At 34.7% G+C, this 16,654-nt stretch overlaps 1 protein-coding gene across 1 annotated transcript in view; it reads left to right on the forward strand.

The window, feature by feature from the left end:
- The window catches only part of LRP1B (LDL receptor related protein 1B), a 1,956,425-nt gene that overhangs the window by 1,100,568 nt on the left and 839,203 nt on the right, over positions 1–16,654 (forward strand). The window contains exon 8 of the mRNA XM_080689945.1: positions 14,300–14,522. Within this exon, the coding sequence (XP_080546071.1) occupies positions 14,300–14,522 (223 nt within the window). The remainder of the gene's footprint in view (positions 1–14,299; positions 14,523–16,654) is intronic.

The following is a 16,654-nucleotide window of genomic DNA, read 5'->3' on the forward strand; positions in this document are numbered from 1 at the left end:
ATCTTCTAGCTTTGTTTTTTTCAAGATTTTTTTGGTTATCTAGAATCCATATTCCATATTAGGATAGATTTTTTTTCTCAAAAATAAATATATAAATATATATAGTTTCACCTAAAAAATAGAAAAAAAATTCTTTGGTAAGAAAGAAAGCAAAAAGAAATATTGAAATGTTATCTTTAAGTCATCAAAAGCTTGGTATCAGACAAATGAAACTGTTATGTGAGATTATCATATTTAATTTTGGATAAATTGCTATAATACTAGATGTCAACCACTAAGCCAAGCATGGGAAGGAGGGATGGGGAGAGAATGTGGTGGGGATCGGGTGGGGGCTGACTGGGTGATGTGTGCATGTATGTTTACAAAAGTTTGTATCCCACTATGATGTATGAATACAGTGCACCAATAAAAAATAAAAAATAAATAAAAAAAAATAAAAAGAAACATCTAGAGTAGTGTTTCAAAGGCTCTAATTTTAGAGGGGAAAAGGATGTGAATGAACCATAAATAATAATCTAAGCCTTTTTCTAGAAGGATTATAATACACCTATATTTCAAGCAATCTGATTATTTTTACTTTGTGTGTGTATGTGGCAGAAAGAGAGACAGACAGACAGACAGACAGACACTAGTGATTAAACATTAAACCCAGGGACATTCTACTTCTGAGCAATACTTCCAGCCTTATTTTACTTTTTATTCTGAAACAGGATCTTACTATGTAAAAGCCATCTCTAAGTTGCTAAGGCTGTCCTCAAACCTATGACCTACTGTTTCAACCTCCCAGTACTAGGATTATAAGCATGCACCATGATGCTGGGATAATCTGATTATTTTGAAAATCTGATTGATTTACATGCACTGAATTAGAAAATTGGGACATTCTTACCACTATTCAATAGCTTATTGTTTTCAATTCTCTATGAAGCTAGCAAAAGCTTATTAGAATAGAGTGAAGCTATCAATTAAAAATCCGTAAAATTATCCACCGAGGCATTTCTGACTGTTCATAAAATCTAAAGCACATTTGTCTTCAGTGGACTTTCTTTCTATTCTTTCTATTTTCTCTAGAGGTATAGGTTAGACACTTTAGAATTTCCTGTTCCCAGAAACTAGAGCCTAGTTTCTGTGAAGGAAATAAACATAAAGGGAACAAAAGACTGGTTAATTTTTTTTTTAATATTTTGTCATTACTAACAATGTCACAGTATATTTTAGTGTGTGTGTTTCTTATTTGTGAAGATGGGTCTTCAAGTTAGATTTATGAAACAAGGTCTATTTGTTCAAATGGCAAATGACGATTTAGTCTCATAAGATGCAGTAAAAATTCTCACGTTTATGATTGTAGTATTTAGAAATTTTGTCTAATTTCATAGGTGATTACAATAACGTTTAGAAATTTCTATCTTAGAGCATTTTACCAGAAAAATACACCTGTAGAAATACATATATACAGGGATATGAATGAATACATTCCTATACAATTGGTTGTTTATGGAATCCCCTAGCTCATCTTGTTCAAGAAACCTTGGCCTAGATATATCTAATGTTATCAAAATACCTGTTTTGACAAGTAAGGAATCTTTTACTTTTCCCTGTATAAACTCCATTTGGCCACTTTCATCTTCTACACACTTGGCCAGAGCTTAATTGTTCATTGTTCTTAAAACTAAACCAAGAAAATCATAAAGCTGGTATGAGAAAGTTATTGCTTTATTGAATTTTGCCTTATTTTCTAGGTATATCTGCCCTTCACAGCCAGGACAGGGAACACTGAACAACCACAACAAAAATTCCTTTTCTTTTCATGGTGTGATCTTATCTGTGTAATCATATGATTTTATCATCACTGAAATATTATTGCACATTGTGTTTCGACAGCAAAATGAGATGTGCGTGCCAGGTATAAACAATAAATAATATGAAGGAAAGCTGTGCTGTAGTTAAAGCTTCATTTTTCTACACATTGCTGTTTTCATTTAGAAAGAATTTAAAATAAAAATTGACAGTTCAGCTAACTGGTAATTAGCACAGCAGTGAACCAAATTTGTTCAGCAGTCCACAGCTTCATGGATACTTACCTTAGTTGCTTCTGAGACAGCCATCTGTGTTATTTCAGTCAGGAAAGATGCCTTTATAAACCAACAGGACTTCCTTAACTGTGGAAATTAGGTTATACATTTCTGCGTACCTCAAAGAACAACTTTTGAATTCCAATATATTACATCAAATATCTTACTGTTCCACATGATTCAAGCATTTTCAGCATGAGTTTTTGAGTACCGCCATCCTGCAAACTAACCCTGGAAGGAGTCTTAAGATAGCATTTCTTTTGGTCATGAAAATATATCCAAACCGTATGCTTCATTCTTTGTAGGAAATGGAATGACACCTTGAGATCTTATACAATTGGCAGGTATTTTTGAGAAAAATATGAGTGAACAATAAATTAAGAGGTATTTCAGTGGCTATGGAAATAGCTCAGTGGAATAATGTTTACCTTGCATGTGTGAGGCGCTGGGTTAAGTCCTAAGCACCTTAAAATGGTTTATGAAAATTAATATTATGTTAAAATTCTGCTTTGTATTTATCCTTGTTCCTATTCAGATAATTAATTATCAAGCCCTGTTGACTTAGACATATTAATTAAATCTCTGTTTTTATCCATTTCTGCTTCCTGTATAACTATGAAGTGGGACGCTCCCTATCTAATTGCTCAATATTTCTGTTTCTCAAAGGAGATAGTGCATTTTTGAAATTCAGGTGAATTATATAAATATCCTACTTAAAAGTAAATAAAGAGGAAAATTTCGTGGTAGATTATAAAATTGGGCCATCTAAATCGCTTAGGAATATATTAAAGTGCTGTTATTAAAGGATATATGTAGGTAATTTGAAGTAAATATGGAGGAAATATCATTAAAAGTAAAAACTGACTTTACCCAACAATATCCAAGTCTAACTATGAAGTAACACATTTCTTCTTGACTATTCTTTTAAAGGGAACAATATGCAGAAAGGACAATGCGAACAAGTTGAACAGAGCAATTGTTTATTATTATTTTGTTCTGAAGTAAAATCCCAGTGAGTTATGAGAGATAATATGGAAAACGGATTTTTCTATCCTAAAATGATCTTACCCATTTATTTATTTTTAATCCTCACTTATATCTCAGCCTTTTATTTTAGTATTCCAATATGAGAAAGTCAGTCTTAAGTAACTAAAAGCCTAGTGAAAAAAAGATATAAATAGCCACTGACCTCTTGGAAGTTATAGTCTATTTAATAGATAGTTTTATCTATTTTGTGCATGTAAAATAGAGTGGTATAATTTATAAAATTATAGAATACCTTGAGCTTATATTAATTCAACCTAATTTATATTAAAAATAGGAAAGATCTTTCACAGGAATTTACATTTAAATTGAAAACTAAAGCCAAACCCAGTGGGGTACACTTGTAATTCTAGTATTTGAGAGACTGAATATATTTGAAGCCTACCTTTGTTATTTAGCAAGACCCTCAGCAACTTAGTGAGATCCTGTTTCAAAACGAAAAACAAAATATGGTTGGGTGTATATCTCAGAGATAGAATGTCCCTATGTTCAGCAGCACACACACACACACACACACACACACACACACACACACATACACACACACACAGACTTAAATCTAGTCTGAAGTTGAAAAATACCATAGCAAAAATTTATTTTCCAGTTGAGGGACAGGATAAATGAAGTTCAGAAAGAAAAAAAAAATGCTTGGATTATTTAAGGAAATCAATAATTACCAAGATATTAGAAGTATAGAATGATACCTCTAGATGATCATGGCATTAGACATGGGGAAAATACTACTAGATGCAAGTGGCGATGCCGGAAAAGACCAGCTCACACTCAACATTGTTACTAATGTTAAGAATATGAAATCTTATTCTGATTACTATCTGCAGCTATAGGAATGTTTTAAAATACATTATTCAGCCAGACATGGTGGCGCAGGCTTGTAATCCCCACTCTTGGAACGTAGAGACAGGAGGATCGCACAGGTTCGAAGCCAGCCAAGCGTGCTGGCTTAGGAGACCCTGTTTCCAAATAAAAATGTAAAAATAGGTCTGGGAGTGTAGCCTGGAGGTAGAAGGGCTTCCAGGAACCCCAGTACCACCAAAAAAAAAAAAAAAAGAATCTGAATATCTAAATGATTCTTTAGTGATTGATTCTATAAATAATAAAAAGCCAGTTTATGAGACTCAAAAAGTATATATATGAAACATAATATTATGGAAATAGTATGAAAGAAGACATTTATTTGGCATCCTACTTCTGACATTCATGGTATGAACTCACATTTGCAGTAACTCCTGAGAAAGTGACCTCAGCAGATGTCAGTTTTCAGTGAAGATAAAGGAACATTCAGAGTATATTCTTAGGATACTGAGTAGTTTGGGATCACGGTGTGGGGAGTTTCAGAAGACAAAACATTAGGCTGCCCCACAGCAGGATTAGAAAGTATGAAAATAATTAAAGTTTGAGTCCTGAAACTGTCTTGGTAGAAGATGGGTTTGAAGATTTCAATTGCCCTTTAGGCAGTTAGATTTGTTAATTACAATTAAGTATAACCTTGAGTGTAAGGAAGGGGCAAGCCCAGTTTTTCTGTCCTTAGAGAAGCTAAGAAGGGGAAGAAGTTATCACATACAAGTCAAGCTGCAGCAGCTCTCTCTTGCTGACAAGGGCTGTAGTCCACCCTTGAGGAGTGACAAGCCAAGAAAAAGTGATGTGGAAGCTGCCTCTTTTTATGCCACTGTGTCCCAATTTGTGTCAAACATTGACCAAAAAGAAAAAGAAATAAAAAATAAAAAATAGACAAATCATTCTGTTTTTTATATTTTATGGCATCTTCTTATAATGGCAGGCTGATTACCTGCTGAATTTACTCCTGGCTCTCAGATTGTAGGAAATAAAACATAAATAGGAAGAAAAACCTAAGAGACTAATTTGGTTTCTATAATCAAATGGTGAGTTAGAGGCCTAATTGGGTTAAACTGTGAATCAAGAGAGGAGAGATTAGTCAGTAGTGGGGAATGGTATTCTGTACAGGTTTGAGCAAGATATTGAATTATTGAACTTAAAAGGGATGAAGAAAGATAACTTTAAAAACATGTTGCTCAGTATTAATATTCTTTTTTGAGCTACTGAGGATTGAACCCAAGGGCCTTGTACCTCCGAGCTATACCCCCAAACCTATTTCATATTTTATTTGGAAGCAGGGTATCACTAAGTTGAAGAGGGCCTTGCTAAGTACTTTAAGCTGGCCTTGAACCTCAATCCTCCTGTCTCAGCCTCCTGAGTACTAAGATTTGTTGTGTTTTTATAGGAGACCATAGAAAAGATTTAAGATGTTTTCTATTCATTTTAAATACTATTTCATTATAAGTGACCTGGTGTCCAGAGGGAGTTATATGAAGTTTACATGTGAAACACATAAAACAGTTCCATAATTCAGAGTTGACATTTTAATATAAAATAGTTGGTATCTCATTGGCCAAAATCTTTACAAGAGACTTCTGAATTTTAACATAAAACACTAGATAAAGTAATGGTTTTGTCTTAACATTTTGGCTTCCAGGTACATAAATCTATGGAATCTTGCTCAAATGAATAGAGATTTCACAAAATTATGTGGATAATTTCCTGTGTTCCCAAACTAGAAAAATGGAATGTAAGATAGGCTCTCAGGGACCTGAGGAATTCCTTATCCAATGATGGCATGGTGGATTCTTTCTTACCTCCTCCTTCTCACATCTCCCTAACAAAGACTTCAGTCTTTTTTGTCTCAATCCTCCTCTGCTTATTCACCAAGTTAGCATTTCTGGCCCCCAGATGAGATACATACATTTTTGCTTTATTTATTCAGAGAAAAGGTCTTAGTGATTCAGCAGACTATGGAATTTGAATTCACTTGCATCACATGCTCATCCTTGATCACGGTTTTTATGAAGAAGGTGAGGGATGATACTTATTAAGGCTGCCACTCTCAGGAATATTAACTTAATTAGGTAGATTTAGGGAAATAGGAAGTTGAATGGCTCAGTCACATTGCAGGGCATATCTATTACATAAGTCTTTTTATAGAAATTATTACTAGCAATGTTTCCAGGATATAGAGTGATCTACTAAAAGTTGGAATTCATATGTTAAACTTAACTTCTATATTTTTGTATAAATTGAAAACAAAGTACAAGAGAGATTTGACAAAGTAAAAGTCTCAAGCAAGTAAAAATCAACAAATATCTGTCTTAAACAATTCTGGCTAGACAGAAAAAAAAAATAGTTTCATTGTTTATTATCCACATGCTTTAAGTAGCAGGAGCTAATAGAATTTAGATTTAAACTGCTTATGTGAAAGACTCATTACCCTTTCGGATTTGCAATTGTGTTTTAGAATTGCAAAATATTTAATATTCTTACTTTAATTCTTGAATATAGTTTGATTGCTCTATATAATGTGGAAAATTGCTTTCTTGTTCAAATTTGTATGTACAATAGAAGAAAACTATACAATTGTGTTACTAGTGATGCTATTTGGATAACAATAAATTAATAAAAAAGAATAATTAATGAAGTTCATAACGTAATCCTATTTGTGGTAAATCTGTATCATTTTCGTGAAATGAAAAGAAATGCTATTATCAACATTGAAACATGATTAATAAACATGGGTAACTCACTAGGCTTCAAGCAGAACAATACTATTTTTTTTTTAATTTGGCAATATAAAGTACCCTAGATTTTTGTCTCACTTCTTTTTCACCTGACAATCCTTGCTATGTAAAATATATTTAAAACCTTTTATAACCTTATTTTAGAGCACTCTTATATAACTTCATTTTAAAAAGTTAAATTCCTATTATGTCATGCTAAGAACTATTTTAAAATTTCCAAATTCTACCATTCAAATGTAAGCGTTAAGGATAGTGACATAAGCCAGGAAGTGGACAGGACTCCAGTGTATTTAGTTTTACTTACGTCCTTTTGTATTAGTATAGAGAAGTATCATTGAAAATAGGTATCATTGGCAAATATACTTCTTATTTTTATCAGCTAAAAATAATAACATGTTTTGAGATGTCAACATGTGCAGCAATTGCTTTGCTTTAAAGTCCAGGGATGATTACAGCCATAACTCTGTGAGCACGGTGCTCTATCACTGTCCAGAAGTGTTCCCTCTGTGACTCTTGATTTATATCAGGCAAGTTTACCAACAATACTCAAAGTTTCCTGCTATCCTCAACTGTATAAACTTATCAGTGTTATAGTAAAACAGAGTTGCTCATACAGTCAACAAAGATGTCAGATTAAAATCAATTTGCTACATGTGACCAGATAATGAATCCAAAATGACAAACTTTTTCTTTACTTGAGATGCTGAAGTATAAGGGCAATACACTGAGTTGATAATTAAAAATTTGAAAGAAGCATTCCTTTTCTTTATGGGTTAATAAGTAAATATCTTAGAAACAGAGATAATAGTTGGCATATTGTTCCTGCTTTAATTTTTTGTTAGTGAGAAAATAATAGAATGCCATTCAAAAATAAATTTACAACAGGATAATAGAAATATCAATTTAATTGACTTTTTGCTGCAAATAAAAAATAATTGATACCATAGGTTAGAACAGTGAAATAAGAAATGTCAAAATTGAAATCCTGAGGGAATGAAGCACAGGACAGGACTGAGAATGACCTCCACCAATCACCAGGCGCTTGACAGATAGAGTGCTACACAGGGCCTTGTGGTACTAGAAGCTACATAGGGCATTCAGCCCCCGGTGGTAGAATATGCCTTAAAAAAGATTGAGGACATGGAAGTTAAGTGTTCAGAATATACTGAAAAAGATGGAATAAGTGGAATCCCAACGCAACATCGCTATTCCCTTTCTACATAACTTTTAGAGTGAATCATAGATTTCCTTATTGTTTCTAAGCCCTGGGGGCAGTAACAAGAAAGTGGGCAGATGATAGCATTTCAGTCCAAAAGACACAGCCTGATCTCATTATGAGAAGACCAGCAAAACCCACAATTGAGATATTCTTCAAAATGATTCCTATCCTCCATTTAAAATGTTAACATAGGGACAACAGAAAAAGGCTGAAGAGCTCTTCCAGATTAAAGAAGTCTGTAGAGAAGACAAAGGAAGTGCATTGATTCAGGATTGCCATATGTGCCACAGCAACAAAGTAACTCTTACTGGTCAACAGGCAAAACTTGAATGAAGAGTGTATTACATATATATATACATGTGTGTATATGTGTGATTTTATATATATATATATGAATTATTGTAAAATTGTGTATATATAATTAAAGCCATTAATTATGGTAGATGTGCTGTGGTTACAAGAGAATGCCTTGTCCCCAGGAGCTGAACGCTGAGTCACAGAGCTATAAAGTGTAAGGATGTCGCCGGGCGTGGTGGTGCAGGCTTGTAATCCCCGCGCTTGGGAGGCAGAGACAGGAGGATCGCGCAGGTTCGAAGCCAGCCACGTGCTGGCTCAGGAGGCCCTGTTTCCAAATAAAAATGTAAAAAATAGGTCTGGGAGCGTAGCCTGGAGGCAGAAGGGCTTCCAGGAACCCCAGTACCACCAAAAAAAAAAAAAAAAAAAAAAAAAAAGTGTCAGGATACCTTAATTTCCTTTCAAATGATTCAGAGAATACATAGACTAGCCGGTGGGACAATACAGAAAAAGGTGGTGAATACAATTGAGGGATACAGACATTTATTCTAATATTCTAACTTTCCTATAACTTTGAAATTCTTACAAAATAATGAGTCAGATAAAAAAAAAATCATAACATTTATGCTACAAATCCGGCAATGGTTAACTGTATGGACTTTGACCCTGTTTCATCTATAAAATAGAAATAATATATTTCTCTGTCAAAGAGAAATTATAGAGACCGATAGGTTAATGAGGTCCATGAAACACTATTTTATTTTTCTAAGATTGAGAGAAATATTTTATGGGTAAGAAATGTGTGATTTTTTTTTTAAATTCAGTGACACTTTACCTTAGCTTGTGTTTGCCAATTATAACACAGCTATGTTTCAACTAAAGCATGCCCTAGGAATAAAGCTTTTCTCTGTAAAAGAAATTTTTTAAAGCAAAATTAAACACAAGTGAAAACAGGGAAGCATGTATCTAATTATACTACTGTAGTTACTTTCTGTGACATTATGGTCATGGGGATATGATCTTTGAGCTCCTTTCCTTTTCTTGAATTTCAATTAAAAGTCAACAGATCTCATCATGGCCAGGATTCTCAAGTCTGGGAGGCTCAACTTCACATAACAAACAACTTCTAAGTCTCCTCTGGACACTAGCTTTCCTGCTATATGCTGGGAATAGAATGATGAATTCTCTACACTTTCTTCTAGGTCTGTGCCATTTCACATACCCATTCTCCTGTCTTTGTTTTGTTTTTATTTTCTTTACACTTGCATTAAAATAGTAAAATTTTGATGAATTACTTACATATCTACACTTTTTCATATTTGATGGAAACATACTCAGAGTCACTGCAGTTTTATTATGACCTAGAGTATACATGAGATTCACTTGTATCATTTATGCAATAGGAGTTCAATAGCATTTTAGAAATTGTAGAAAGGATAATTTGCTATTATTTAGTTTAGTCTTTCTTTACAACAAAAGTACCAAAAGTTACTAGTCCCTGAATAAATATCAAATCCAGTGCTATCTCCTTAAAATAATATTTGTCTTTTTAACTTTGTGAAATGATTGACCTTGCCAGCCATCTAATCCTTCATTCTGAAACTTTCTCTTAAGACCTCTATGAAAGTCTGTATTATCTCTAACCTCTGATCTCCTTTGATCCATCCCTCTAATAGCAGGCCTCCAGGGTTCTTGCCTGGACACTCTTCTCTTTGTGTCTTTTGAGATCACATCCAATAAAGCCATCTCAAGATGACTTCAGAGAAGCATTTATCTCCAAACTTATTTTTCCTCTTAAACACTATGCAGTTACAATTGCTTACTTCTTATCACTGTATATGCATAGAACACATATCACAGGATGCATGGTGTATCTAACCTGCAACTCTCCATGCCCAAACTAATTACACACCAGTTTCTCTTCACCTCCCTTAGAGGGGCTGGTCAGAAAATGAAAGTCTAAAAAGAGAAGCATTATGGAATGGCGTGAAAAAGAGAGCTTTCTATAGAAAGAATGGTGGCTTCTACCATAAGAAATGAGAAGAACTTACAGAAACTCGAGGAAGTATGAACAAATTACAAGTAAAGAAAGTGGAGATGTATTTTTTGGCAGTAATGGGGATGGAACCCCAGGGCATTCTACCTCTGAGCTGTACCCAAGCCCTATTTCTTTTTTTTTTTTTTTCCCTTTTTTTATATTTATTTTAAATTGGTGCACTGTATTCATACATGATAGTGGGATACATACTTTTGTAGACATACATGCACACATTTCCCAGTCAGCCCCCACCCGATCCCCACCCCGTTCTCTCCCTATCCCCCCCTCCTATGCTTGGCTTAGTAGTTGACATCTAGTATTATAGCAATTTATCCAAAATTAAAAATGATAATCTCTCATAACAGTTTCATTTGTCTGATACCAAGCTTTTGATGACTTAAAGATAACATTTCAATATTTCTTTTTGCTTTCTTTCTTACCAGAGAATCTATTTTTTCTATTTTTTAGGTGAAACTATCATATATTTATATATTTATTTTTCAGAAAAAAAAATCTATCCTAATATGGAATATGGACTCTAGGTACCCACATCGATCTTGAAAAAGAACAAAGCTAGAAGATATATATTTTCTGATTTCAGACCATATAAAGCTACAATAATTGAAACAGTGTAGTACTATTCTAAAGGCAGATATATAAACCATTGGAGTTAAATAAAAGCCTAGAGCTAAATTCTTCCCTATATTGTCAAGTTATTTTTGACAAGGTTTCCACGAACATTTGGTGGTGGAAATAATAATCTTTTAACTAAATATTGTTGAAACATAATAATTACATGGAAAAGAATAAATTGGACCCTTACCTAATCCCATATACAAGTATTAACTCAAAATAGATAAAAGACCTAAATATAAATCTTAAGACTATAAACTTTTAGGAGAAAATCTGGGTCATAAAACCTCACAACATTGAAATTGGCAGTGATTTCTTGGTTATGATTTCAATGGCACAGGCAACAGAAGAGTATACAAACTCCCTAAAAAATAAAAAACATATTGTATATCCAAAGACAATGTAAACAGAGTTAAGAGTTACTAATAGAATGGGATAAAATATTTCCAAATGCTATATCTGAAGGTATATTAATATTCCAACTAGAAATCCTAAAAATTAACAACAATAAAGGCAAACAATACCCTTTAGAGATAGATAACAGACTAACATAAATAATGGATCTCCAGAGATAACCAATCTTAGTTGTCTGTTGGATGGAAAATCTTGTTTCTCTAGTTCTGATGTGTGTTACCTATTTCTTCTTTGTAGTTAATCTCTTTGAGTATTTTCTCTAGTGCTGGTTTTGAAGACATAAATTCCTTCAGTTTCTGTTTGTCATGGAAGCTTCTTATTTCTCCATCTAATTTGATAGAAAGTTTTGCTGGGTAGGAAATTTTTGGCTGGAAGTTGTTTTCTTTCAGAGTTTGGAATATGTTACTCCAAGCCCTTCTGGCTCTCATAACTTGGTTTGGGAAGTCTGGAGTGATTCTAATTGGTTTGCCTCTGAATGTCACTTGGCCCTTTGCTTTTGTTGCCTTTAAGATTCTCTGCTTGGCTTCCACATTGGTCATTTTGACAATGATGTGGCGTGGGGATCCTCTTCTCCGATCCTGTCTAAAGGGAGTTCTATACGTTTCCTGGACCTGCGTATCGACCTCTTGCTCTATGTCTGGAAAATTTTCTGCTATTACTTCCTTGAAGAGATTGTTGATCCCTTTAGTTTCACTTTCTTTTCCCTCCTCTATTCCAATTATTCTTAGGTTAGCTCTCTTAAAATGGGCCCATATTTCTTCAATATCTGATTCCTGCTGTCGGATATTTTTTCCTAGATTAGAAACTATGCGTTCATTTTTGGAATGATCATCTTCTAAGAGCGAGATTCTGTTCTCCATGTGTTCTAATCGGTTGTTTGTGCTTTGAATTGAGGCCTTTACTTCATTAATTGCATCCTTTATCTCTTTTTGGCTCTCTCTGAGTTCTTTTCGAAGCACCTCTATTATTTCTACAGTTATTTTCCTGATTTGATCTTCTAGAAATCTCTGATTTTCTGTTTTATCGGGTTCTGATGTTGTGGGGTTGTGAGCATTAATTGCTCCAGTATTATTCCTCTTTCCCATGATTTCGGAAGTTTGTGCCTTCTCTGGGTTCTTCCCTTGGGTCACTATGACTTCACTTAAAGTGCTCTGGATCTCGAGTCAGTAGTATCTCAGACTCCACTACTTCTTTACTGGGTTGTATCACAGAGTCTCCGACCCAGAGAGTCGACAGAGGCTGCTTTAGACCGTGGCGGGTGCCAGGTTGCACATTCTCCTATGGTGTGATATCACTGCCACCGCCCCTCTCCCACTGGGTCAAGTCCCAGTGAGTACAGTACTGGGATTTCTCCGCTGTGGCCCGCAATTTGACTCACTGTTCTTGAGTACGCAGATGTAGCTGTAGTGAGTTCCGTGCTGCTGCCACCGGTGGCAATATGGCGCCGCTGCTGCGCCCTCGGCTGCCCAAGCCCTATTTCTTTTTATTATTCTTTATTTTGAAACAAGGTCTCACTGAGTTGCAAAGGGCCCAAGTAGCTGAGGCTGGCTGCAAACTGCGATCCTCCTGTCTCAGCCTCCCAAATGCTGGGATTACAAGCGTGCACCACCACGCCTGGCAAAAGTGGAGATGTAAAATGGAAAAGAGAGAAAGAGAGAGAGAGAGTGATAGAACCAAAAAAGTTTTAAGCATTTAGCATGTCAGCAAAGCAAAGGTTACTCTTCACTAAGATAGGAAGCTCTTCACCTCAACAGACTTTCCCTTGAACTATCATGGTAAACATTGCAATAAATTTATCTTTTGATAACACTTGGGGAAAAACATACTCATAACATCTGGCCGGCATTCTCACACAACAGTAAGCACAATTGTTTAAAAATTAGTCAATCTCTCCCACAGCATAAAACGTTAAATTAAAATTAAAGTTTCAACAATACTTTGTAGCTTGGAATATGCCCCATACTGTTTTCTAATGAAGAATGCTGAGAAAAGTAACAAAAACCTAATTCTCTGTGTTTATGAAATCTAATATTCTATACTCTAGGTGATCTCAATATTACACAGTCACTGGAAATCAGATGATTCTTGAGATTGTATTTAAGTCAAAGCAAGATGGTCTTGTATTTACAAATGTAATTTAGTCTCATGAGTGGTAATCTTGTTAAATATTGTCAGGTTAATTGAAATTGATTTGTGTTTACTAAACTTAGTAAATGCTAATCAAATATCAGACACAAAGTGTGAGAGGGACATGCCAACCTCTGAAAGGCACTGTCAGTCCTGCAAGGAAGGATTTGTTGTCTCAAAGGTCACCATTTCTTTTCACTCCTTTCTTCAAAATATATTAAAAGAAAACAAGGAGAAATGACCTTCATTTTCATTATAAAACTTCGTGATTTGGGAATATTTTGGAGAATTTCAAATAGGTTTGGGGGAGGGTGTTATTTATGTTTTATTTCCAATGCTACAAACAGCACATTTGCTTTTCCATCTGCTGAATTCCATTCCAGGTTTGCTATTCCCTACTACTCATAACATCATTGAGCTGCACATAATAGCTTTTATAGGAGACAAACATTACCAGGCAATTTGCAAAGCAGGTTGAAGATGAGGCCTGATGGCTCACGTGGCTGGCCTGGTGACTTGGCTCACCTCTGAAACTTATGCAGAGCGTGATGGCTGGGCCTCAGCTCTGTGAGGCTTAAGGAAACATTTCTACTAATGCAAAAATAAACCCACCACAGACATTCATTTCGAGGAAATTTTACAGTTGTTGGTTAACCTGCTCCCTTATGCCCTGCAATATTCATTAGCAGATTTCTCTGTTTATGAGTGATATTATATGGAAATGGTTATGGGATGCTAGCAGATGTAAGCACTGAAATAAATTAGAAAGAAAAGTTCTGTTTTTTACAGATGGCTCCATCAAATATGCTTTTTCTCCCTTCCACTTTAACATTTAGTTTTCTTTCAACAGAAAACTTTTCTTTACTGACTATGGGAATGTCGCCAAAGTGGAGAGATGTGACATGGATGGAATGAACAGAACAAGGATAATTGATTCAAAGACAGAGCAGCCAGCTGCGCTGGCACTAGACCTCGTCAACAAGCTGGTTTACTGGGTCGATCTCTACTTGGACTATGTTGCAGTAGTGGATTATCAAGGGAGAAATAGACATACAATCATTCAAGGCAGACAAGTAAGTACAGTGTGCTAGAAAAAGCAGCTACAGTAATAAAATGAATAACATAATCTTATGAAGAAGCCCAAAATTTGCAATGTTGAAAGTTTTTTAAGAATTCTCACTTTTTATCTTGTATTTCTTATAATAGAGAATATTCTTTTCACCCTGGTGATATTTCCATGATACTGAAGATGCCTATTACTACTTCTCCTCTCTATTAAAACAAACAAACAACAAAAACAAAAATGCTCTACTAGCAAGAAAGAAAAGTATTGAATAGGACAGATATTGTGACCTACTTACTAAAATCTAATTTAATTAGTTTATTCATAAGGAACTATATTATCATCTGTCCCGTGTGGCACTGGAGATATTTTGCTCACAGAAGCACATGCCTGTTGACAAAAAAAATCCTTCTTAGCTTAATAGGGGGGATTAACTTTTGCCTTCTGATTCATTGAAGTACTTCTAAATTGAAAATTATGTGAAAGTTTCAGAGACCAAAATACCTGCCACATGTGTTAGTTTTACTCTTGCTGAATTACAAGCTTTTGCAAACAACACTCCATAAACACCTCTGTGAAGACCTAATAGAGGTCTATAAGTAGAAATAGGCCTCAGTCATTAGTGTACATTTTTTCGAACTCTGTTGAATCTCACCGATAGATTACATTTATTTTATGTGGAAATATGTGAATCTCATTGGTTATTTGGCAATGCAAGACAGGTATATTCTGTAATCATCCCATAAAGTTACTTTTACTTTCAATCAGTTTTTAACAAGAAACCCTTTTTTTCCTTGATGGATAAAAAAATGTCCTAATATTAGCTTTTTAAGAGAAATAAACTGTCTAATGTTAAAAAAAAAATGGGTCTAGTTAGATGGGTGTGATGATGCATGTTTGTAATCCAAGTACATGGGAAGCTGAGACAGAAAGAGCACAGGTTTGTAGCCAATCTCAGCTACTTAGTGATGCCCGTTGCAACTTAGTCAAATCTTGTTTTAAAATAAAGAGTAAAAAATAGGGCTGGAAGTGTAACTTAGAGGTAGAATTTCCCTGGGTTCAATCTTCAGTACTGAAAAAAAAGTGACTAGTTATTTGTTTCTTAACTTCAACTGTCTTACAAAGCTTGATTTCTTTGGGTGGTCTTGCTTATGACCTTTAGAGGTAATACTGTCTTACAATAATTATGATGAAGAGAGGGGTAGGGAGGGAGAAAAAGAAAGAGAGAATATGTTTGGTATTAGGAACACATTGGCATTTTACCTCCGAGCTACACCCCCAACCTTATTTATTTTTTATTTTTGAATCCAAGTCTTGTTAAGTTGCTGAGAGTCTTGCTGTGTTGCTGAGGCTGTATTCAAACTTGCAATCCTCTTGTCTCAGTATTGAGATTACAGGAGTGCACCACTATGCCCTATTTATGGTGGGCCTTTTAAAAAAAATATGTTTGCCATTAAACTGTTAAACCTTGAATTCAGGACAAATAATTAAAATGATTTTTCTCATGATTACTTTAAAATGTTTTCTCTAATGTTTTATGTATTTTATTATCCTCCCCCACCCTGATTTCTATTGCATGTGTTTTTCTGGTTCCCTAAACATATTTTAAGTCTGCCACTAAGCAGTCCAATATGGAGATATATTTTGAAGTATTTGGGATGTAAACAGAACGGTTTATCTGCCACATGTTCTTCCCGGGTCTGCCTGGTGTAGTTAACAGAACAGGCAACACTGTGCTTATTTTATGGGAAACACATCCCCTCTGAGAGAATAGAGGGTGGTGGTGAGGACAATTCGCTGTGCACTATGTTGATTTATTTCCTACCCCTGTCCACTGTTTCTAAAGTGGCTAGGCTTTTTCTCCTGGAATGTCAGTTGTCCCCTATGTAGAGAACAATGTTTGTGTGTTACAACTGGGTCCTTGATGGATGGCCCTACACTTTGAGCCAAACATGTATGATATTAACAGCAAAGAGAAAAGTTCAAATTCCTTGTAATTTTTAAATAAAATTATTGTCTAAGTTAGAATTAAACCATAGTTGTAGTTCATGAATATGATATCAGCTATATAGAAAAATATATTATAAACATACATGATATAACCACCACGTACACACACACAATTACTATGGAATAAAATAC

The sequence above is a fragment of the Muscardinus avellanarius genome (assembly GCF_963383645.1).
Source record: "Muscardinus avellanarius genome assembly, chromosome: 2".
Lineage (NCBI taxonomy): Eukaryota > Metazoa > Chordata > Mammalia > Rodentia > Gliridae > Muscardinus > Muscardinus avellanarius.